Source organism: Embiotoca jacksoni, unplaced genomic scaffold (assembly GCF_022577435.1).
Source record: "Embiotoca jacksoni isolate LCO1_2020_lvr unplaced genomic scaffold, fEmbJac1.0.p SCAF_33, whole genome shotgun sequence".
NCBI lineage: Eukaryota > Metazoa > Chordata > Actinopteri > Embiotocidae > Embiotoca > Embiotoca jacksoni.
This window is the reverse complement of record NW_027185385.1, coordinates 4,116,499-4,139,310: the sequence shown is the minus strand read 5'-3', so window position 1 is coordinate 4,139,310 and position 22,812 is coordinate 4,116,499. Positions and strand designations below refer to the sequence as shown.

General features: G+C 38.3%; 1 protein-coding gene across 1 annotated transcript; it reads left to right on the top strand.

Annotated features, from left to right (window-relative positions):
* Positions 1-30: 30 nt before the first annotated feature.
* On the top strand, positions 31-20,833 carry hyou1 (hypoxia up-regulated 1). Its single transcript, XM_069165055.1, has 24 exons — positions 31-226; positions 1,206-1,281; positions 1,565-1,658; positions 5,126-5,204; positions 5,362-5,516; positions 5,905-5,981; positions 6,099-6,280; positions 7,990-8,105; positions 8,650-8,836; positions 10,369-10,503; positions 11,458-11,540; positions 11,715-11,847; positions 12,153-12,337; positions 13,240-13,378; positions 13,717-13,774; positions 14,376-14,452; positions 14,682-14,840; positions 14,992-15,158; positions 15,254-15,341; positions 17,148-17,404; positions 18,040-18,124; positions 18,574-18,835; positions 18,934-19,041; positions 19,260-20,833. Exons 2-24 carry the CDS (start codon positions 1,212-1,214, stop codon positions 19,307-19,309), a joined length of 2,946 nt encoding a protein of 981 aa, XP_069021156.1. The 5' UTR covers positions 31-226; positions 1,206-1,211; the 3' UTR covers positions 19,310-20,833.
* The last annotated feature ends 1,979 nt before the right edge of the window (positions 20,834-22,812 follow it).

The following is a 22,812-nucleotide window of genomic DNA, read 5'->3' as shown; positions in this document are numbered from 1 at the left end:
AGTTATTCTCCCAGTAGCGGCATCAGTGGATCCAATGAGGTGACGCCGCGTTCCGGGCCCGACCGCTAAGAGCAAGCCGGTGAAAGGGGAAATAGAACTACTGAGTGTGCCTGCGAGGAGGTTCTGAATCAAGGCAACAGCTACAAAGCTAACCTCAGATCTGTTCGGAAAAGCACAACCCATTTGGTAGCCTCTTTGCAGTCTCATTTGTGCCGCCTGAAGAAAGGTAAGTTCCTGCTAGAGCACAATGTGTCAATCATGCTTTCATTATTGCTGGTTGACAGCGAGCTAGCTAATGGTCATTGTCAACTTAACTTAAGTGATATTTCCTCCAGCTTCCTTGTGCTCGCTTTGTTTGTTTTTTTGTACGGTCCACTGATATTCTTCATTGATGTTCGAATTGAACGGTAGTTTTATTTGGTGTGATGCTAACGAGTTACTGTTGTATCTAAGTTAGCTAAAATAATAATACACATCAGCAACTTATCTTGCGCGTAGCCACCACACGCCAGTGGATTTTAGACTCTAAAAGACAAGTGCTATAAAAAAAAATAAAAAAATAAATAAATAATTAAAACCAATAATAATAAGGGGTTTTAATTGTTTATCAATTTTTGCAATCATGCGTCATTGCCTCACTAGGGGCTGGACGTTTCTATGTGGGTTTCTTGAAACACAAAACAATGTTGGGTTTTTTGATGTGCTCAGTCTGAATTTGAAGCTTTGGCTACAGCAGTCACCCTTGACAATTAAACCCACGCTTTCCTCTGAGCGCAGAGTGGTACATTTTTAAAGCTTTTTGGACTGTTCACACCAGTGTGGGGAGGAATCCGGTGCATTCGATGCTTTGTATATTCTTCTTGAACAAAGGCCTTGGCATTACTTGACCCCCATGAGGGGAAATGAGAAAGTGACTGGACATGTGTCAAAAGACTGAGTAGGATGTGCTTCTACCTGTTTCCACTTGTGGAGAAGCAGCAAGAGCAGGTTTTGTCTTTTCAAGACATCTTGTTCCTCCTAAAATAAAATGAACAAGCAACTAGACAAAACCCATTTGTACACGTGGTGAACAAATATGAGCAGATGATTTCAAGGCTAACTTGATTACATACTGGATAAAGGTCAGGGCAAATTTAGACCTTTGTAAAACCAATTTATGATTATGTTGTTTGTAACAAATATATTTCATTTGTTTATCTTTACAGTTCATCATGGGGAGGAGGAGGCTGGGGCCGGTTGCCCTCTTCTGCCTTGTTCTGGCAATGTTGCCTTCTCACACAGGTAGTATGATCCACTTCATGCGCAGACATATATTTCTGAAATGTTGTATTTGGTGAGCCTCGTATTGTAAATCACAAAAAGATTTGACTGGGAAAAGACAGATTGACTATTTATCTACAGAACAGATACATAACTGCATCATTGATAAATGAATACATGGAGCTTATGGGTTAGTGTTGGGAAAATAGAAAAACAAGATAAATAATGTAGCTCTACTATACTAAAGATGGCGCTACCTGTCTGCCTTACCGGCTTCATATAACGCTTATCATTGTGTTCCCAGTGGCTGTAGCTGTCATGTCTGTTGACCTGGGGAGTGAATGGATGAAAATGGCAATAGTGAAACCTGGTGTGCCAATGGAGATCGTTCTCAACAAGTGAGTATTGGTCAATTCAATTCAATAAAATTGTATTTATATAGTGCCAAATCACAACACAGGTTATTTCATGGCACTTAACACATTTAAAGTCCTTGCAGCAGAACTTTACAATATTATACAGAGAAACCCAACAATTCAACTCCTCTTTAAGGGAGAAAACCTCCAACAGAGGGAAGGGAAAAACTTCCTCTTAACAGGAAGAAACTTCCGACAGCCTCGACCGGTTGGGGTGAGGGGAGAGCAGAGATAGAAAAGGACAGCATAGAGATACAAGACATGAACTGTTGGTGGGGCCGGCAATCACAGAGCAGAGACATGCAGCTCCATGACGGGACATCTGCAAAGAAAGAACAGAAACTACGCGAGCGAGGGAACTGAATGGAGACAACAGACAATAATAATGAGAGAGAAAAAGCATGAAGTTAAGGAGATGTAATGATGAGATATGAGTTATAGAGTGAGAGTCAAGAATCTTGGTGTATAACGAGGTCCCCCAGCAGCCTGGGCCTATAACAGCATAACTAAGGGTTGGTTCAGGTCTACCTGAGCCAGCCCTACCTATATGCTTTATTAAAAAGGAAAGTTTTGAGTCTAACCTTAAAGCTAGAGAGGGTTTCTGCCCCTCGAACACAAACTGAGAGCTGGTTCCACAGGAGAGGAGCCTGAAAACTGAAGGCTCTGCCTTCCATTCTACTTTTGGAAACTCTGTGAACCACAAGCAGGTCTGCGTTCTGAGAGTGAAGTGCACTTTCAGGATGATACGGTTCTATAAGATCTCTAAGATATGATGGAGCCTGGTCATGAAGAGCTTCGCAAGTGAGCAAGACAATTTTAAATTCTATTCTTGATTTAACAGGAAGCCAATGAAGAGAAGCTAAAACAGGAGAAATATATTATCTCTCTTGCTAAATCCCATCAGTACTTTTTCTGCAGCATTTTGGATCAACTGCAGGGTTTTTAATGAGTAATTTGGACATCCTAACAACAAGGAATTACAATAATCTGGTCTAGAAGTAACTAATGAATGAATTAGTTTTTCTGCATCATGCTGAGGAAGGCCATTCTGGAGACTTGCTTTATCTGGTGGCTAAAGGACAAATCCTCATCAAAGGTGACTCCAAGGTTCCTCACAGTGGTGCTGGAGGCCAGGACAATGTCAACTAGAGTAACCAAGTGATTAGAGAAAGAGTTTCCAAGTACAATAACTTCTGTTTTGTCTGAATTTAGAAACAGGACATTTTTGGTCATCCAGGCCTTTATATCTTTTAGACAGGCTTCAAGTTTTACTAACTGATTAGTTTCATCTGGTTTTATAGAAAGATATATCTGCGTGTCATCTGCATAACAATGGAAGTTTATGCAGTGCTTCCTGATGACATCTCCTAATGGAAGCATGTACAAAGTAAAAAGTATTGGGCCTAACACTGAGCCTTGTGGAACTCCTTAGCTAACTCTTGTTTGTCTGGAAGACTCATTGTTTACATGAACAAACTGAAATCTAGTATGATTTGAACCAGTCTAATGCAGTTCCTTTAATCCTCGTAACATCTTCCAATCTCTGAAATAAAACCGTATGATCAATCGTATTAAAAGCAGCAGAGGTCCAGAAGAACAAGTACAGAGACGAGTCCATTATCTGAGGCTATTAGAAGATTGTTAGTAACTTTCACCAGTGCTGTTTCTGTGCTATGATGAACTCTTAAAGCCTGACTGAAAATTTTCAAACAGATCATTCCTTTGTAAATGATCACAAAGTTGATTTGCAACAACTTTTCCAAGGATTTTAGAAATAAAAGTTGGGTTGATCTGTAGTTTCCTAAAACAGCTGGATCAAGAGTCAGCTTTTTAAGTAAAGGTTTAATTACAGCCACTTTAAAAGCCTGTAGTACATAGCCGGTTACAATAGATAGGTTGATCTGATCTAATATGGAAGTATTAATTAAAGGGAATATTTCCTTGAGGAGTTTAGTTGGGATGGGAGACGGGTAGATGATAGAGATGAGGAAATAATTGTAGTTAGCTCAGAGAGCTCAACAGGAGAGAAATGTTCAAAGTATAAATCTGGTCCCACGGTTGCTTCTAGGGCTGCTGTGCTTAGCAACACATGACTGTCAGGAAGGGTCTGCCTGATTCTCTCCCTAATACTGAGAATTTTATTGGTGGAGAAATTAATGAAGTCATTACTGCTGGAGGGATAGAAGGCTCAACAGAGCTGTGACTCTTTGTCAGCCTGGCTACAGTGCTGAAAAGAAACCTGGGGTTGTTCTTGTTTTCCTCTGTTAATGAAGAAGAACAATATGCAGTTCTGGTCTTACAAAGAGCTTTCTTATGTAATATTAGACTATCCTTCCAGGCCAGGTGAAATTCTTCTAAATTAGTGGAACTCCACTTCCCTTCCAGCTTTCTGCCTAGCAGAGCGTAATTCTGAGTTATACCAAGGAGACAACCTCCTCTGGTTCATGACTCTCTTCTTCAGAGGGGCGACATCATCTAGAGTTGTAGCAGAGATACTGCAGTGTTTTCTACCAGATGATCCACTTGTGTGGGACTAAAGTCAACGTAGCTGCCTTCCACTGCTTTAACACACGGCATCGAAGAGGATAAGCATGTAACTGCTTCCTTAAACTTGGACACAGCATTATCTGACAGACATCTACTGTAGTGGGATTTATTCCCACATGCTGTGTAGTCCATTATTGTAACTTCAAATGTTAATAAAAAGTGGTCTGACAAAACTGGGTTTTGAGGAAATACAATAAAAGTTTTAGTTTTCATGCCAGATGACAGAACCAGATGGGTGTGGTTACCATGGTGACATGGTTTATTTACATGCTGAGAAAAGCCAATAGAGTCTAATAATGAGCTGAAAGTAGAACTGAAGCTGTCATTGTCCACATCAACATAAAGTTCATCACTTTATCTGAACTCGGCACTAAATCAGATAAAAAGTCAGACAATTCAGTTAGAAACTCTGAATAAGGACCAGGTGGGCGATAAACAACAACAAATAGAATTGTTTTTTGTGCTTTCCAATTTGGGTGTGAGAGACTAAGAGTCAGACTTTCAAATGGATTACGACTAAATTTAGGTCTCGGGTTAATCGATTATCTTGAATGGAATATTGCTGCTACTCTTCCTCCTTGGCCAGAATCTCGAGGAATATGATAATTAAGATGACTCGGAGGAGTTGCTTCATTAATACGAACATATTCTTACTGCTGCAGCCAGGTCTCTGAGACAGCATAAATCAATCTGATGATCAGTTATCAAGTCATTTACTATTAGCACTTCCCTTCATCGCAGTACAGTGCACCTACACATCTGTATTTGAGTGTTAACTGAGAAAAATATCCAACCCAAGTTCTCTATTTTTCTTCAAAGCCTGCTAAATAAATTAAGAAAAGCAAGAGAAATTAACAATATGTCTGTTGCCTTTTTAAAAAATTTTTTTTTTTTTTTACCAGAGAGTCCAGGAGAAAAACACCCGCGGTTGTTTGTCTCAAGGAGAATGAGAGACTTTTTGGAGACAATGCTCTCGGAGTGGTATGACTTCCAAGTTTTCTAAATTGATTTTATACGAGTATATGATTAAACAGATAAATCATAATTGCTAAATTAATCCATTATTAAAAATTTCAAATAAGTCGACATCTTTTTTGTCTCGTATGCTGTTAATGGTTGCCTATTGTGTACATTTCAGTCGGTGAAGAACCCCAAAACTGTTTATAGATACCTCCAAAGCCTCCTCGGAAAAAAGCACGACAACCCACAGGTGGGGCACTACCAGAAACGTTTCCCCGAGCACCAGCTGCAGGAGGACCCAGTAAGAGGCACAGTCTACTTTACAAATTCAGAGTGAGTTTCCCCTAATTGTCCCTGCTACTTTTTTTCCATCATGCAATACATACAGATATGAAATATTTTGTATATTCCATTGTAAGATTTGAATATTTAAAGTAGTTTGCATGGTTTGTTTGATTGGTTTGTTTAAAATATAGTGTCTACATAGTATATTAAAGTCATTTTATGTAATCAAACTGTGCTGCCTTGCTTTGTAGATATTTGTTGTTTCCCTGCAGAAATACCCCCTCCCCCCCTCATTAATAATGACTATTTATGCAGCATTAATTCATTTGGGGTACTTTGGCAGTTGTCAGGAAACATCAACTCCAGCATCAATAGATTTTAAAGTGAAACGCTGTTCTAGTCAGGTGCATCCAATATCTTTTTTTTGTTTTTCCAGAGAAATGCAGTACACACCTGAGGAGCTCCTTGGGATGGTGCTCAATTATTCTCGTGTACTAGCTCAGGACTTCGCAGGTCTGTTTGTTTGAGGAAAAAAGATACATCATTGTATGACATGTTTAATTATATGAAGCACATTATTATTATTATTTATTTTTTATTTGTCCTCATAATAATCTTTCCAATTTACAGAACAACCAATTAAAGATGTAGTGATCACCATCCCAGCCTTTTACAACCAGGCAGAGCGCAGGGCAGTCCTGCAGGCAGCACAGATGGCTGGACTAAAGGTCCTTCAGCTCATCAATGACAACACAGCTGTAGCGTTGAACTACGGGGTCTTCAGGAGGAAAGATATTGACAACACAGCGAAGGTGAACAAATACACGTTGTTGAATCAGTCTGTTGGTATTCTGTATTTATTTTTATTGCCAACAAATTTCACTTGCAACAATACCTCATAATGTATCCTTCTAACAATTATTGTGGGTGTATTAAAAACATATACGAGCTCCATTTTATCTAAAATCAGCCACACTATTGCACTGGGGGACATTGCCAACAACACGCACGCACACATTATAATATATTTTGAATTTGTACACTCACCCTCTGACTGCCTGCAATACTAACTGGATCACCAAATGTGGATTAATCTGCCACTAATGATAGTCCCCAACAAATACATTATTTCCCCCTGTTTGAGTAACATTTGCCAAGAACAAGTGTCCAATAATTTGAGGAATTTGCTGAGCCTTTAGAAAAAAAAAATTAAATAAAAAAAGAATATATTTTCTGAGGTGTTTTTAAAGATTGTGGAAGTCAAGAAAGTGTTCTAACACATTCTTGGTTTTGGTTCTTTTAAAAGACTTGTTGAATAAATCAATGTATGGAATATTCAGTTCGATTCAATTTGATTTATATAGGACCAAGTCATTTCAACACACTTAACATAGCAAAGTCATTACAACAGAAGCTTACAACATTATAGAAAGGAACCCAAAAATTCAACATAATAATTTTTGGGTTCCTTTCTATAATGTTGTAAGCTGAGAAAGATACTCCCCTTTAACAGGAAGAAAAAACCTCTGGGGAGAAAAAAAATTCCCTTTTAACAGGATAATACCAATGAAAAGGATTAACCCAGTGGCTTTTCTGGTTTTCAATCCTAAACATGTCGCATGCTTGAGAAATGTGCAGCCTCGCAGTCAATTGCAGGGTTGCTGTAAAAAACATTCTCTCTCCTGCTATTTCTCTCTTTTCTTTTCCTTTCTCTTCTTGGAAATTGGTGTGTAATTGGCAAATTAAATATTATGATTTATTTCAGTAACTTTATTGTACAAAAGATTGAAATCTATAACGTGTGGCTAAAAAGAGTGGACAAAGTCATGTTTAAGACCAAAGGTGAACCGAATTGCTCCTGCGAAGAGATTACATACTAAGCCAATACAACGCGAATGTCCGCGAATGTAATTAATTTCATGATTAACGAGAGGCGAACATTTGCTTTGCGTTTGGTCTGAACACAGTTAGAGTAGGTTTTCACGGGCGCTCATCTCCTTTTCAATGTAGCTGAGCTCCCCCTGTAATTTAAACCATGCCTTCGTCCGAACCAGGCTCAGAGATGGGTGACCATCTGAGGGCAGATGAAGAGCGAAAAAAACAGCATAAAAATCCAAGACAAAAAAACTGATAGTGGTGTCAGTAATTGCAGACAAGGAACATGCACCTCCAGCGCCAGGGATACATGCCAAAAATAGCACAAATCTACACGAGCAAGGACAACTGCCTAGAAACATAACAAACGATAAACAAAACTATGGGAGAGAGAAGGCAAAAAAGTTGTAATAGTGTTAAATAAATGCATCGAGTGTGAAAAAAGGGGGTATCTTAACCTTAAATCTATTTCAGAAGAGCACTTGATACAAAGCTGATGATGTTCAGACTGTTTGAAACTTTATTTTAGGTTTTTATCAACATGACTGCATCACTACGAATGTAAATGTAAAAAAGCAAGCTCAGCTGTTAAGTGACTATATATTGATTATAATCTTGATTTATTTATTTATTTGGTTCTTTTCAGAATGTAATGTTTTATGATATGGGCTCAGGCAGCACAACTGCCACCATCGTCACCTATCAAACAGTCAAAACCAAGGAGACTGGCACACAGCCCCAGTTGCAGATCAGAGGCGTTGGGTGAGTCCATTGATCCATGAAGTGCATGAGAATGCTGCATCTATCAGAGTTGATTCTGTCTGAAGCAGGGGGGGTCTCCAACCAGTAGCTTGCGATTGAGTACGTGTGTGTTGAGTATCAATTTGTTATCATTCACGTAAAAGAGCTATGTGAAATACATGTTGTGGTGTCTGAGAGCTACATGATCAGTAACCTGTTCTGGAACTACTGACTCATCAGATCTCTGGACATTTTGGAGTCATTACTCCTACAGGATACCTGACAGGAACCCAACAGTTTAAGGGACAAGTAACAGAGCAATGGATCTTTTTATAAATAGGCCAATTGTTTTGCTGTTCCAGACTTTTTTCACGTGTCGCTCTCGTTTTAGGGTATTACAAATGCTTCTTGTGGGGTGTTTGTTTAACGTGAAGTGTTCACGACAAGATAGTAAACAATTCCTACTTTTGACTGTTGGTTAATTTAAAAACAATTACATTTAGATTCACAACTGAAAATAACCTCCTATCATCCACATGGTCTGCTTCTCATGTTCTGGCTCCAGGTTTCATCGCGGGTTGGGGGGCTTTGAGATGGATCTTCGACTCCGGGACCACCTGGCAAAACTGTTCAATGAGCAGAAGAAGAGCAAGAAAGATGTGAGGGAGAACCAGCGGGCCATGGCCAAGCTCCTCAAAGAGGCTCAGAGGCTCAAGACTGTGCTCAGTGCAAATCTGGAATTCATGGCCCAGGTGAGCCCTGAGACATGAACCCTACATGTTGTATTTTTAAAATTAAAACTAAAGGTAATAAATCAGCAGCAGCACCTGGATGATGACTTACAATGAAATTCTGCTTTGACATTTTCTTGATATTTTTTGTATATCTATTAAAAACGGATAGTTTCAAATCAATTGTATTCATATAGCTACCTAAGGGCTATTTAACATATTAAGGTCCTTATCAAAAAAAAAAAAAAAAATTACGGGGAGGGAACCCAATAATTCCAACATGAGCAACTGTGGAGAAATAAAACCTTCCCGTTAACAGGGAGGAAACGTCCGTCAGTATCCAGCTCAGTGGTGCCTCAACCGGCTGGGTTAAAGTTTGCCACCAGCAGGCAGCTGGACTATTTTGAATATGGTTTTACTGTGGCAACAGAAATGTTTACAACAGAAAAAGTCAATATATACTCACACACACACACACACACACACACACATTCACACCACCAATGGGAACTGTGAAATGACACACTCTGCTGCCGGAGCAACGCTCCGCCACTTATTCCTCTAATTGAGGAAATACAGTTCTGGTTGAAATTCATGTACAGGTTTTATCTTTGAAGATCTAAAGCGTGTTTCATTCAAGAGGGCCAATAAAAACAAATGGAACAGACACGGTACTCATGATCACATTTAAGATGTATTGACTGATTGACTTGAAGCCTCGTTATGATCTGCTACCGTTTGCGTTTGCATTACAGGTCAATAGAACCGCAACATTTCCTGTATTTTTCCTGTGCTTTATTCTGCTGTTTCAAAAGGCTTCGTTCGTAGCTGTAGTTTACCTGCTTACTGATGTATTTTAAACCCGGTGGTTGTCTCTGCTCCTGTGTGTGTCATGAGAGTTCCTATTGCAATGGGGGAGAGTACCCGGGCAGAGGGAGGAGCTAAAAAGTCAGCACAAAACGTAGTTAAAGGAACCAAAAGGTTCTAAGTTCCCCCGGTCAAAAATAAATGGCTATTTTCTACAGTAGCTGGAGCTTTCTTTGCCGCCGCAGTTTAAAAACTGTACTAAATGTCCCCACTGTGGGATTAAGAAAGTCTAAGTCTAAATACCTGAGCTTAGTGGTCCCTCCCTCTCCGCTACGTAGATAAGATGGTGACATTTGAGTGTGAAAAGCGTTGAGCATTTCACACTAAATTTTTTGAATGTTTTAAGCACAATATCCGGGTACTGCATTTTTCCATGTACTTCCTTAAAATTGGTAATGCCATTATATTATCAGATAGACATCTACTGTCATGTTGTTTTTTTTTCACCAAATGCTGTGTTGTCCATTATTTCAAATTCAAAGGTTATGAAAAAAAATTGTTTTGACAAAAGAGGATTTTTCTCTAACCATCTTCTATGCGATTTGTCAGAATAAAACAACATAAAGCTAAACATGTCACCTTATGGTTAGTGACTTGGACGCCAATCCAGATCATCCTATTATCTGAAATGCAGTATCATTGAAGTGAGGAAAAGAAAAACAAAAACGGTATTTTTTTTTTTTCAGGTGGAAGGTTTAATGGATGACATTGACTTCAAAGCGAAGGTGACCAGGACTGAGTTTGAGCAGCTGTGTGCTGATCTTTTTGAAAGAGTACCTCACGCGGTGGAGGACGCCCTCACTGCCGCAGAAATGAAACTGGTCAGTATTCTAAATGCACCTCTCTTCATGTCTTATCAAGAACAGCTTGCCCCCCTTTTTTTTTTTTTTTTTTTTTAAAGAGTATGAGGTCAGAACTGGCATTATACCTGTGGGGAGATTTTAGCTGTTGATTGCTGAACACACTGGATAGTGAGAAGCTTGATAGAATAAGTCTTGGCAACCATGGTCTACAGAGTCCTATGTACATGACATGTTATTGTCCTCCATTTGTTGAAGGAAGTAATAACTTTTATTAGATTATATAAGAGTCTTGGACAAAAAAATTATCACATTTCATAACAAGCTAAAAAAAAACTGAAGCATCATCCTAAGCAATGGATCACACTTAGCTTTTCAATGAGCTGTGTTGTCAAAGAATGCATGAAGTTGAGGTTTTATGGTGTGCACAGAAATAGTTTCCTCTCAGAAAATCAACATGAAACAAAACTCTGCATCACAACTGTGCAAAAGTAGTAGCTACTGGAAATGAAATGAGGATGCTTTAAAAGGGTAGACATCTCGCCTTCTCAATCTCACTCTACATTTTTTTTTTTTTTGTCCTGGCTGTCATAGAAGCTTTATTGATATAGGTTAGAAAAAATAGGATCACTTTTGCGTGTAGCTGTATTTGTATTTTGTGACTTTGCTCATTTGATTTTGCCTAATTAAAATTGGTAAATAAAATATGCACAGACATTGCCACAGTGCTATTGGTTTCCACATCAGTCATTTCGTATTTCATCACTATCTTATGCTAAATAATTGGCAATTTATGGTAGAAAAATTGGCTTTTTCAACACCTCTGTTGATCAGCGTCACACTTTTTTTTTTAATAGAAATAGATCAATCCAAGTAATTTTCCTTTTTGAGGTTATAAACACTGAATATAATAAATCAATACATGTTCATGTTACTTTTGCGAACCTGAGTTGTTGTTTTTTTCTCTGCCAACAGGATGAAATAGAGCAGGTTATTTTAGTTGGTGGCGCAACGCGTGTCCCTAAGGTTCAGGAAGTGCTGCTCAAAGCTGTGGGGAAGTAAGTATCAAACACAAATATAGTTCAATCATCTTGATAGCTCACACTTTCAAAATCAGATCTTCAGTGTTTCACAGTATTGAAATTTGAGTTTAAAAAAAAAAAATTTGTCTGTGATTTAGGTAGAGAAAACTTTTCAACAGCATTTTGTAATTGTGTGCTTTTTCCATGCAGAGGGGAGCTGGGGAAGAACATCAATGCGGATGAGGCAGCAGCCATGGGTGCCGTGTACCAGGCTGCTGCCCTCAGCAAGGCCTTTAAGGTCAAACCTTTCCTGGTCCGAGATGCAGCCATCTATCCCATTCAGGTCAGGACAGGTCGATTAGTGCCTATAGCTGCTGGGGAAGAATTTAAATAACCACAACTTTAGAGAATGATTGGTGTTGTTTTCTCATATCTTCGATAATAGATAATAAAGATAATAGATGAACTAAATCAATATAATAATCCTTTGTGGAGATCTGTGTTTTGACACCACTCAGTTATGGAGGTGATGATGTGTCCAAAATGAAAAGTGTAAAGCATTAAGGTTTTTGTTCACCGTTTTAAAAATGTAATGTAAAACTAATTCCATAACATATCTGTGAACATAATCGTTATTTCATCTGTTAGGTGGAGTTCACCCGGGAGATGGAGGAAGAGGGGATCAAAACCCTGAAACACAATAAACGCATCCTTTTCCAGAGAATGGCACCCTACCCCCAGCGCAAGGTCATCACATTCAACCGCTATAACGACGACTTCGCTTTTGACATCAACTACGGGGACCTCAGCTTCCTGAGTCCGGACGACGTCAGGTCAGCTTTAACACTTTCTGCTTCTGGAAGCTCTTGAAATAATATTTCTGCAAATGCATTGGTTTATTTCATAGGCGTTAATGAAACTCCAGAATTGATGGTGCAACCCTATTTTCCAAAAAAGTTGGGACGCTGTGTAAAATGTAAATAAAAACAAAATGCAATGATTTGCAAATCTCACAAACCCACATTTAATTACAAATAGACAACATATCAAATGTTGAAACTGAGAAATGTTATTGTTTTATGCTCACATGCTCGTTTAGAATGTGATTCCAGCAACACATCTCAAAAAAGTTTGGACCAGGGCAATAAAAGACTTGGAAAGTTGTGTAAAGCAAAAAAAAAAAAAAGACCTGGTCGAACGTCTCACGACTAATTAGGTTAACTGGCAGCAGATCAGTATGAAGGTATTTTTGTGTCTTTATTATGCAACAAAAACTGTTTTGAGAGCAAATTTCTTGCACTGCAATTAAAAAAGCAAGTAAATATAAATATATAAACTGAGAATAGAATTATTTGTATTGCTAACAAATTTGCTCCTACAGTTTTTTTTTAAGTTTTCGTCACGGAATTAAGAATTTTGAAACTAGACTTTTAAACGCTGCTTTTAAATCGAAAATCTTTGCTTTTAAATCAAAAACCTTTGTTAATTGAGTTGGATGTAGTGGGCGGGACATACGCTGGACACTAGAGTTTCTATTGGCGGATTGGCTTTGAGCCACACAGCATGACTGTACACACACAACTCGCTTCTTCTGTAAACGCACGACGGGAGAAGTATTTGTGTTATATTTTACACAGCGTCCCAACTTCTTTTGTAACAGGGTTGTATATTAATAACATTCTGGACTTTGACTTAAATTTGATTGATTGATTTGTTGTTTTTGTGTGTGTTGCAGTTTGTTTGGCTCTCTGAACCTGACCACAGTCAAGCTGTCCGGAGTGGGCGGCAGCTTTCTGAAACATGCAGACTCCGAGTCGAAAGGAATCAAAGCTCATTTCAACATGGATGAAAGTGGAGTGCTCCGCTTGGATCGGGTCAGTTACACTTAGCTCCATTCACCTTATTTACATAATCAAACCGGTGTTTGACATCTTGAGAAAAATATGCCTCAAATATAATATTTTATCACGGTTTGCTGACAGAAACTGTTTTGTGATTAAACAACAGCACTTATCTGTTTCACTGCTGTTTGCCACAGCTATAAAAGAAACGGCTAAGTGTTCAGATAATGGGATGAATTTATTTTTGTTTTAAGGACTTAGTCATTTCTGTTTTTGTTTTTTTAATTATTTGAATAATCCCAGAATGAAAACATTTTTGTTTGTACCAGTGAGTTGAGTTAAATTTTCATTATTGTCATTTTAATCCACAGGTGGAATCTGTTTTTGAAACCATTGTGGAGGAGAAAGAAGAGGAATCAACTTTAACTAGTAGGTTTTAAAAACACAACTTCATTTTTCTTTTTGAAAGCACAACACCCATTTCAAATGCAAAGTCACTCTTATCAACATTTGCAGCCAATTCTCTTCAATTATTCAATAATTATAAATGTAAATGAACCATTATTGTGTTTAAATTAGCATAAACAAATATGTGATTAACGGCAACACCAGTATTGCAGTTTGCATCAATCTATAAATGAATAGGTGGGATTCTCCACAGCTGCTTTATAGTGTATTAAAAGCTGTGCAGTGTTAATAAATAGGGCTGTGTGCTGTTGTTAAATCTGTTACAGAATAATCACACACTGCCTAAGTCTACCTGTTTATGTGGAAGACTCCATCTTGTCCATCAGTACCTCCTTTCTAAGTTCCTTTCCCACTACGGTGTGTCTACAATAGTCCTCTTTTACTCGCTTTAGTTAGTCAAGGTGCAGGAAGATGACCAGCTATAATTCTTGTAAGAATTTGAAGGTTTTGCATGTTTAACTTGTAAAGTGAACTGCCTTCTTACGTAATACTGCAACCTGCATCACAGCTCATATGCATGATCCTAATTTTTTAATCAAGCCAGTGATTGGCTGTCTTTCAGAACTGGGTAACACAATTTCCACGTTGTTTGGAGGAGGATCTGCACAACCTGCCGCAAATATAACAGAACCTGTCCAGGTAACAACATCATATAGCGCTTCAGACTGATGATCAGGGATATGGGAAGACTAAAGCGTGCGTGCGTGCACGCACCCTCTATCTGTAATTATGTCCTTTAACTCTTACATATGTCTTTCAGCTCCCTGTTTAAGTAAGAGCAAGTATAAGCGGAGTCCAAATTCCTTGTATGTGTAAACATACCTGGCCAAAAAAGCTAATTTTTAATTTTTAATTTGCCGCAAACCAGGATGAGGAGGAAGTACCTCCAGAGTCTGGGAAGGAAGGCAAGGATGAGGATCACAAGGACGAGACTGCCAACGAGAAACGGGAGCATTCAGAGAAAAGTGCAGATGAAGAAAAAAGCCAGGAGAAGACGGAGGACGCAGGCGAGAAAACTGAGGCCAACGTAAGTTTTGCCACATGTAATCTTTGAGAAATACTTTGGTGTGAATTCAAAAGCTAATAGACTGACTGTCAGTGCAGTGAAAATGTATATTTAAGCTAAATTAGCCCCTGCAGACTTGGTATTGAAAGTAGCCCTGTCTCTGCCGGTGAAGGAGGAAAAGGACGGAGAGAAATCTGGAGACGCAGAGATGGAGAAGGATGCAGAGAAAGTGGCAAAGCCTCAGAAAAAGAGCAAGATCTCTGAAGACATAGCAGTGGAACTCATCATTAAAGACATTTTTGACCAGACTTCTGAACACCTCGCTTCCTCAACAAAGAAGTAACTCAGTTTAAAATGTCTTTTCAGTCCTTGTCTTGTTTGGTTCTCAGTATTATCAGCTAAAGCAAGTTGTATTTTTTTTTCTTTTTTTTTAGGCTGCAAGATTTGACAGACAGAGATCTGGCCAAACACGAAAGGGAAAAAACACTCAACAGTCTCGAGGCTTTTATCTTTGAGACGCAGGTAAGCAACAACAATTGTCTTTTTTTTAGGGCCCGAGCACCAAATGGTGTGAAAGCTATATTGTAATGCAAGGAATTCTTCTTTTTCTCATTCTGGCAAATTAAATGCCTTTTTGGCAGCTTTCAAATGCTCAAAAACTCAGAAAACTTTGCACAAAAATCAGCCTCAGTGGAAATGTAAGTATTTCATAGTTTTTGGTCATAGGTGTCTCAAAATGGCTTGCTAGCGCCCCCTAACATGAGATCTCAGGGCTGCTTTCACCGATTTTAACGATATTCGGTGGACATGTGTATCAGACCTAGATATAGAAAAAAGTCTCTTGCCACCATGACCTAAATTCAACAGGAAGTCTGTCATTTTTAATTTAGTGGCCATTTTGGCGATTCGCATGTGTGGACATCACTTAAAATCAGTGATGTCCGAGATATATATATATAGATATCTATATATCTATATATATAGATATATATAGGGTTAGGGTATATATCTATATAGATATAGATATATCTAGATATCTAGATCTATATCTATATAGATATATACATACACACTGTATGTATGATGTCCTTCAAAGTGTGACTACGCTCTTTGTATCTTTACATTACATAACTTAAAAATTCCCATTCCTTGCTTAAAAAAAAGGACAAAAAGATAACAGAAAAACTGGACAGATCAAATTTCAAGTTGGTCCAATTCAAACTGTTGGAGTTCGTACAACACATGCGAATCGCCAAAATGGCCACTAAATTAAAAAAAAAATATATATATATATATACTTCATCATATACATCTTCTGCTCCAGTCACGCAATTCTCAGGAGTGATAGCCCAAACTCTGCTGACTAAACTCTGACTTTGTGCTGGATTTTAAACCCTCCTCTAGTCTAGGGTGATATCTTTCCTTCAAAGTTTTTACCAGAGGTTTTGTATGTGGTTGCCTTCTGGTTTGCTTAATACATAATTCTGGTAATGCTTAAAACGGTTCCCTTTCGGCTGCTGTGTCCCTGTACACTTCAAGACTGCCTGTATCTAGTCTCTTATCAAAATGCCTGACCTTGACGCCTCTTGTCTACAGTAACTACAGACGGATTTTCATACTACCCATCACTTTTGCAATTTTACAGTTGATACAACTTTTGAAATCTGTCTCAATGAAGTGTATATTTTTTTTTTCAAATTCCAATCATCTTTTCATAAAATAAATAGCACAGAAACCATCCCTCTTAGAGCCACAAATGACCTCTGGAGACTGCTTCATCCATGTTTTAGTTAAGTGCCTCATTTGATGCTGTGGATCATAGTATCCTTATAAAAAAAAAAAATAAATAAATAAAAAAAATATATATATCTGATATAGCGGTTTGCAGCATTTTTTTTTTTTTTTTTTTTTTTTTTTTTTTTTCATATTCATAGGTTTTTGTGTTTCATCTTATTTCTTCTATAATGTTCTTGATCACATCATATTGTCAACATAGTATCACTTTCGATTGGTGTGCAGATTATTCCCAGTTGTATTTCACCATAAACCCCCAATAACATCTTTGATTTGTCCTATCTAGTTATGCCTTTAGCAGACATGAAGGACTAAAAAGTTTCTTTAGTAAAATGTGGACAAAAATGAGATTGTAATTGGTCCAGAAAAGTTTGCACACAGATCAACCCACATCTCAGGGGCATCACCACAAACATGAAGCCTGTTTGTGTGTGTGTATATTATTATTATTATTATTAAAGAAAACTTGATGAGATAAATGATAGAACACTCCTAAAATGTCCTTGAAACACAACACTGGTGTCTTTTCTTCAGGACAAGCTGTACCAGGAGGATTACCAGCAGGTGGTGACCGAGGAAGAAAAGGAGAAGATCTCAGCCAAACTGAGCGAATCGTCCGAGTGGATGGACGAGGAAGGCTACACGGCTACCACCAAGCAGCTAAGAGAGAAGCTATCCCAGCTGAAGAGCCTATGCAAGGACATGTTTTTCAGAGTTGAGGAGCGACGCAAGTTGCCGGACCGCCTGGCGGCTCTGAACAGCTTGCTCAACACTTCCAGCTTCTTCTTGAGGTTCGTGTGCAGTCAAAAGGAAGTATGGGATGGGTCAGGATTATTTGACCATGATGTTGTTTAAATTCAGTTTTGTTTTTTACCAGTATCTGAGAAGAACAAGTTATGACAAAGGTTCTGGTAAACTGTGTGGTACTGTTAGATTTAGATCCTACAACTGAAACAGCAGAAATATACTACTACTGCAAGTTCTGTGTGCAACTGTAATAAGTTAAGATGATGGGGACTTGTTAGAGCGCCCTCTGCTGAATGATGAGGAAAACTACTTCAAAAGGTCCTGCTGTGTCCAAATACACCATCAATTTTGAATTCGAACTGGTCATCACAGTTTGAACGTTAATTCTGTTCTAACGACTATGTGACAGCCCTATTATACAATTAATTACTTCGGTCTCGGCCTTCCAATATTGATTTATGGCCTTTTTCTCGCATACAGAGAGTTCTCCGGATTCTCTGAATCCTCTTAATTATTTTATGTACTGTAAATGATGAAATCCCCCAATTTATTTTGCAATTTTATATAACGAGGGACATTATATTGGGGAAGGTGTGAGGGTGCTGAAGATGCTAGGAGTTTGTGATGGGCCGTTAACTTTGTGGTGACGGAGTTCTTTCTTTTTTTCTTTTTTTTATAGGAGTGCAAAACTGATACCAGAGGATGATCAGATCTTTACTGAAGTGGAGCTAGATATGTTAGAAAAAGTCATCAATGACACAACGGTAGGTGTTTAATGCACCAACATTTTCTCCCTGTTCTCACATTACTAAGTACTGCAGTGAAGGATTGTCACCTTATACTTTTATTTTTCTTAAAGGTGTACTCAAAAGATGTTGTGACTTTTAGACTGTAGTGGTGGTCAAATTCCAGAAATGCCTCATCCTACATTTCCCAGAATGCAACTCAACACTTTTTTTTCTTTAGCTATTACTAGGTAAATGCCCACACCGATTAAACCTCAAGCTTCCTGATTGTAATCCAGAATGTACAGATTTAATTTATAGTTTCTCAACTCAAATTGAGATTACTTCAGTGACATCATTAGAGTTTCTTAAACTTTACCTTTCAGAGTCATAGAAGATGTTTTAAAAGTGTTTCCTCATTAGTTGCGTAATTCTTCTTCGTTTTGACTGAACTGAGCTTCTTGTGCAAAATTTTCAATCCTCTTTAGAAATGGAAGAACGAAACTGCGGCGGAGCAGGCGAAACGCTCTCTAAAAGAGCGGCCAATCCTGCTTTCCAAAGACATTGAGTCCAAGCTGGCCCTGCTGGATCGAGAGGTCAACTACTTGCTCAACAAGGCCAAGTTCGCGAAGCCCAAGGCTAAAGCCAAAGCCAAGAACAGCACAAGCTCTGATAAAAGCAGTAAGGCCAACGACACAGCTGAGGAAATAGTCATCCCTTCCACAGAGGAGAGTACGGACACCAAGAGTGGTGGGTCGAACAGCCCGAACGCATATTTAATCCTTCTGGACTCTGAAAAACAAATTGGAACTATATTAAAATAACTTCCATTTTTCATTCAAATGCAGAAAACTCAGAGAGTGTGCAGCCAGAGAACGCCCCGCCCACAGAGGAGAGCACTCCACATGCTGACTCAGGCAGCGAAACGCAGCCCACTGAAGAAACGACAACTACAGGTTTGATCTGCCATATGTTTTACTGATGATGCTGGAGAATTGGTTTCACATTTAATCATTAAACATGCACTTGATTTATTCAAGACTCCATCCTCAGACGAGAGAGCAAACATGGTTACTACAGATCTTGTGCTTTTCTGTACTAATGAACAAGAGTTGCCATAATTCCACATATACTCAGTATCTATTCTTTTTTTTTCTTTCTTTCTTTTTTGCAGGACCAATGCAAAAAGACCAAACTGAAAACCGCATAGAGGATGAATTATAACAGCTGGAACTGTGTAAAAAGAAATCATTGTATTTATTGACAGTGTCTAAAAGTTCCCTCTCGCTCTGTTTTTTTCCACTTGTTTGTTTTGTTTCCTTTTTATTGCCCCTTGTAGTTGTTGAACTGCTGGAAACTGATTGTATAGGGATTGAAGACAACATCATTTTGTCCCCCTCTTTGTCTCCCCCATTCAGTTTTTCTCTTTTATCTTTCATGGATTTTGTAAACAATGGACTCAATGAAATGCAGTTTAAGTAAAACTAAAACCCCAGACTTTGCTGTGATAAATGCAGGTGTCCAGACATCCAGCAGTGTTTGACCAGTTTGAAAGACATTTGACAAGAAATAAGGGCTCTTGTCCTCCGGTTTTGTCATTCATGATCATCTAATTTCCTGCTCTGTACTCCACACTGCATCCTCAACCATGGTTTGTTGTTGTGAAGTAAGTATACGATGATCTCCGTGCACTACTTAATGGTAATGGTGGCGGCCAGGGTGGTTTGCAGCCCCTCTCAGGAGAATCTTTTTGGAACAAGTATGCTTTGTCTCGTTTTCCAGAAAATCCGGAATTTATTTGGCAACCTAAATTAACAGAATATTTACGGAAAACATGTGGAAAAATACTGATTTGAATGAGAAGCATCTTTCATCGAATGAATCGTAACAACTCCAAATCTGTCCTCATCATAACCTTGGAAACGTCATATAGGAGGATGAGTCATATTATAATGATTATGTAGGTCTCACAGAGGCAGCCATTTAGGAGTGTCTGACAAAATTTTACTAGAATACATGTAGAGAACGGTGGCCAATACCAGACAGTACGTGACCAGAATTACTGACTGAATGTGCACCCTTTATATTGTTCTTTAGTGATGAGCCCCTTCTGTTACACAGGTGAATGTTCCAGCATTACACCCACCCCACATTCGTATCCGCCACCGGCACTTGAGAGTTTTTGTCATCTGAGTATCGCCCCTGTAGAATCAAGACGGTGTTAAAAAAATTAAATTGATGCTGGTGATGCCCTGCTCAGGTGCTCCTGTCTGTGCAGATTGAACATTAAGTTAGAAAACTGAGCTGCCAAAGTTGGAACATTTTAAACAAAGTGTCCAAATATCTGCTTTCCAGCATGATCAGATGGCTGGAATATAAATTAGTTTTTTGTTTTTTTTAATAAAGCTGATACAACTTTTTTTTTTTTTGCTTGAATGGGTTTTGAAGACGGTGGACAGTCTCATAAGCTGCTGGAAGGAGGTAGTGTGTCACTGTTCTTAACCACAACAGGCCTGGCGATACAGATTCTTCCTCAAACATTCGCTCCATTTCTTTCCTGTTGGAACCCAGTTTGGGGATTTTGGATCCGCTCTGTGGGTCTGCTTTGTACTTCTGTGTTTTCAGAACTCTGGATTATTATTTTTTTTTGGGGGGGGGGACTGAGGAAAACAAAGTCTGAAATGGGAAATGCAAAAAATGTTGCATTTCTAAACTGTTAATAAAAAAAAAAAATCTTTTTGTTTTTAATTTGAGAGGTGTAATTATGGTATACGAATGCATGAAGAGTAAAATATAAAGAGGAGGAGCTCAGTGTCGTGAAAGCCAAGCCCTATAACAGCATGACTGAGGGATGACTTGGGATCACCTGTGCCAGCCCAAACTATAAAATCTGTCTAATAAAATAAAAAAATTTTTTTAGCATAATCCCAGAGGTATAGTGGATGTCTGCCCCATCCATAGGAGAGAGGCCTGAAAGCTAAATGCTCTGCCTTCCATTCTACTTTTGGAAGCTCAAGGAAAAACAAGCCAACAAAGCGCTCCATTAGGATGATACGGTACTGATCTCTCTGATAAAATAGAGCTTGGCCATTAATTGTAAATTAGAAGAATTTTGAGTTTACTTCTTGGCTTTATAGTCAGCTAATGATGAGAGGCTAAAATCCCATCATTACTCTTGCTGCAGCATTTTTATTAACTGCAGGCTGACAACGGAATTACAATAGTTTAGCCTGGAAGCAACAAATGTGTTTGATTTTTTTCTTCTTCTTGTCATGAGTCAGGCAGGATGTTCCAGATTTTATTATATTGTGTAGATGACGGAGTCCTACAGACTTGCCATGTGTGATTTGAAAGACATCAAAGATGACTCCAAGTTTCCTTACGATGATGCTGGAGGCCAAGCCAATGTGATCTAGAGTAACTTTTTGGTTGGGTAAAGAATTTCTAAGCTGTCAAGGGCCAATTTTAAATGTGATGTGAGCAACATGTTTCAAAAAAATTGAGAGCAGTTGGAGTTTTTACAGGTTAAATATTGTGGCATTCTTGCCTAATAGGATTTCAGCTTCTCAACAATTCAGGGTCTCCCTTGTCGTATTTTTCATTTTGCAAATTCAAAATGAGCATATATATTTTAATAGAGCAATAAAACACTACAAAAGTTTTAAGAAAATACTATTATATATTCTGTTTCTATGCCATATGTCAGAACAAGATCAAGAATGTGATTATAACACCGAATAGGTTAATTAACATTTTGAGAAAAAACAATTGATTCTAATAAAGAATGAATTGCAGTGCTGTGGCTGTTGTCCAGATCAACGTGCAAAAGTCTCCCACTATAATCCCTTTTCTGAGCACTGGGTCACATAAAAACTCTGAGAATTTGGATAGAAACTCAGCTGGGAGATAAACAATCAATTGTTTTTTTTAATTTTCCTGTTTTGGTGTGGGAGGCTAAACTTTCAAATGAGTTATAACCAAGTTTAACTCTTGATGGTTGATCAAGAAGCTTGAGTGGAACATTGCTGTGACTCCTCCTTTACTTTGAGTAATTTGACAATTGATGACTGAATGGAGTTGATTCAGTAAGCTTGAATCAAGCCGCAACCAGGTTTCTGTTTGTAATTCTTTATCTTGTATCACGAATTCAAAAAGTCAGACTAAATGAAATTGACTCTGCAGGCTGGAGGGAATGTGTGTAATACTTATCACTAGAGTCATTTTGTAGATTTTCTCCCTCCTGTCACAAGCTGTTGCAATCTCTTTTCCTTTGCCAGCTACTGTGTCAGTTTTTTGTCTCCACAAGATGCATCACTGCTGTATGAGCTACTGAATTGCCACCAATGAATGTGCTGCTCCTGCTAGTAAATTGAAGGGTGCTGGTAGATCTAACTTAAAAAAAAAAAGGTTTTGTTGAAAATATTGGAAACAACAATGACTCTAAATTGAAACATGTCATGCTAATACATTTAATATATACAGTGGGTACGGAAAGTATTCAGACCCCTTTAAATTTTTCACTCTTTGTTTCATTGCAGCCATTTGCTAAAATCAAAAAAGTTCATTTTATTTCTCATTAATGTACACTCAGCACCCCATCTTGACAGAAAAAAACAGAAATGTAGACATTTGTGCAAATTTATTAAAAAAGAAAAACTGAAATATCACATGGTCATAAGTATTCAGACCCTTTGCTCAGTATTGAGTAGAAGCACCCTTTTGAGCTA

What these genes read in the sequence shown, in the direction of transcription:
- hyou1 (XM_069165055.1), top strand. Translation starts at nt 1,212, where the DNA reads ATGGGGAGGAGGAGGCTGGGGCCGGTTGCCCTCTTCTGCCTTGTTCTG. An exon ending in ATATTGACAACACAGCGAAG is followed by an intron (nt 6,281 to 7,989) that starts GTGAACAAATAC and finishes GGTTCTTTTCAG; the next exon opens with AATGTAATGTTTTATGATAT. An exon ending in CAGCCATCTATCCCATTCAG is followed by an intron (nt 11,848 to 12,152) that starts GTCAGGACAGGT and finishes TTCATCTGTTAG; the next exon opens with GTGGAGTTCACCCGGGAGAT.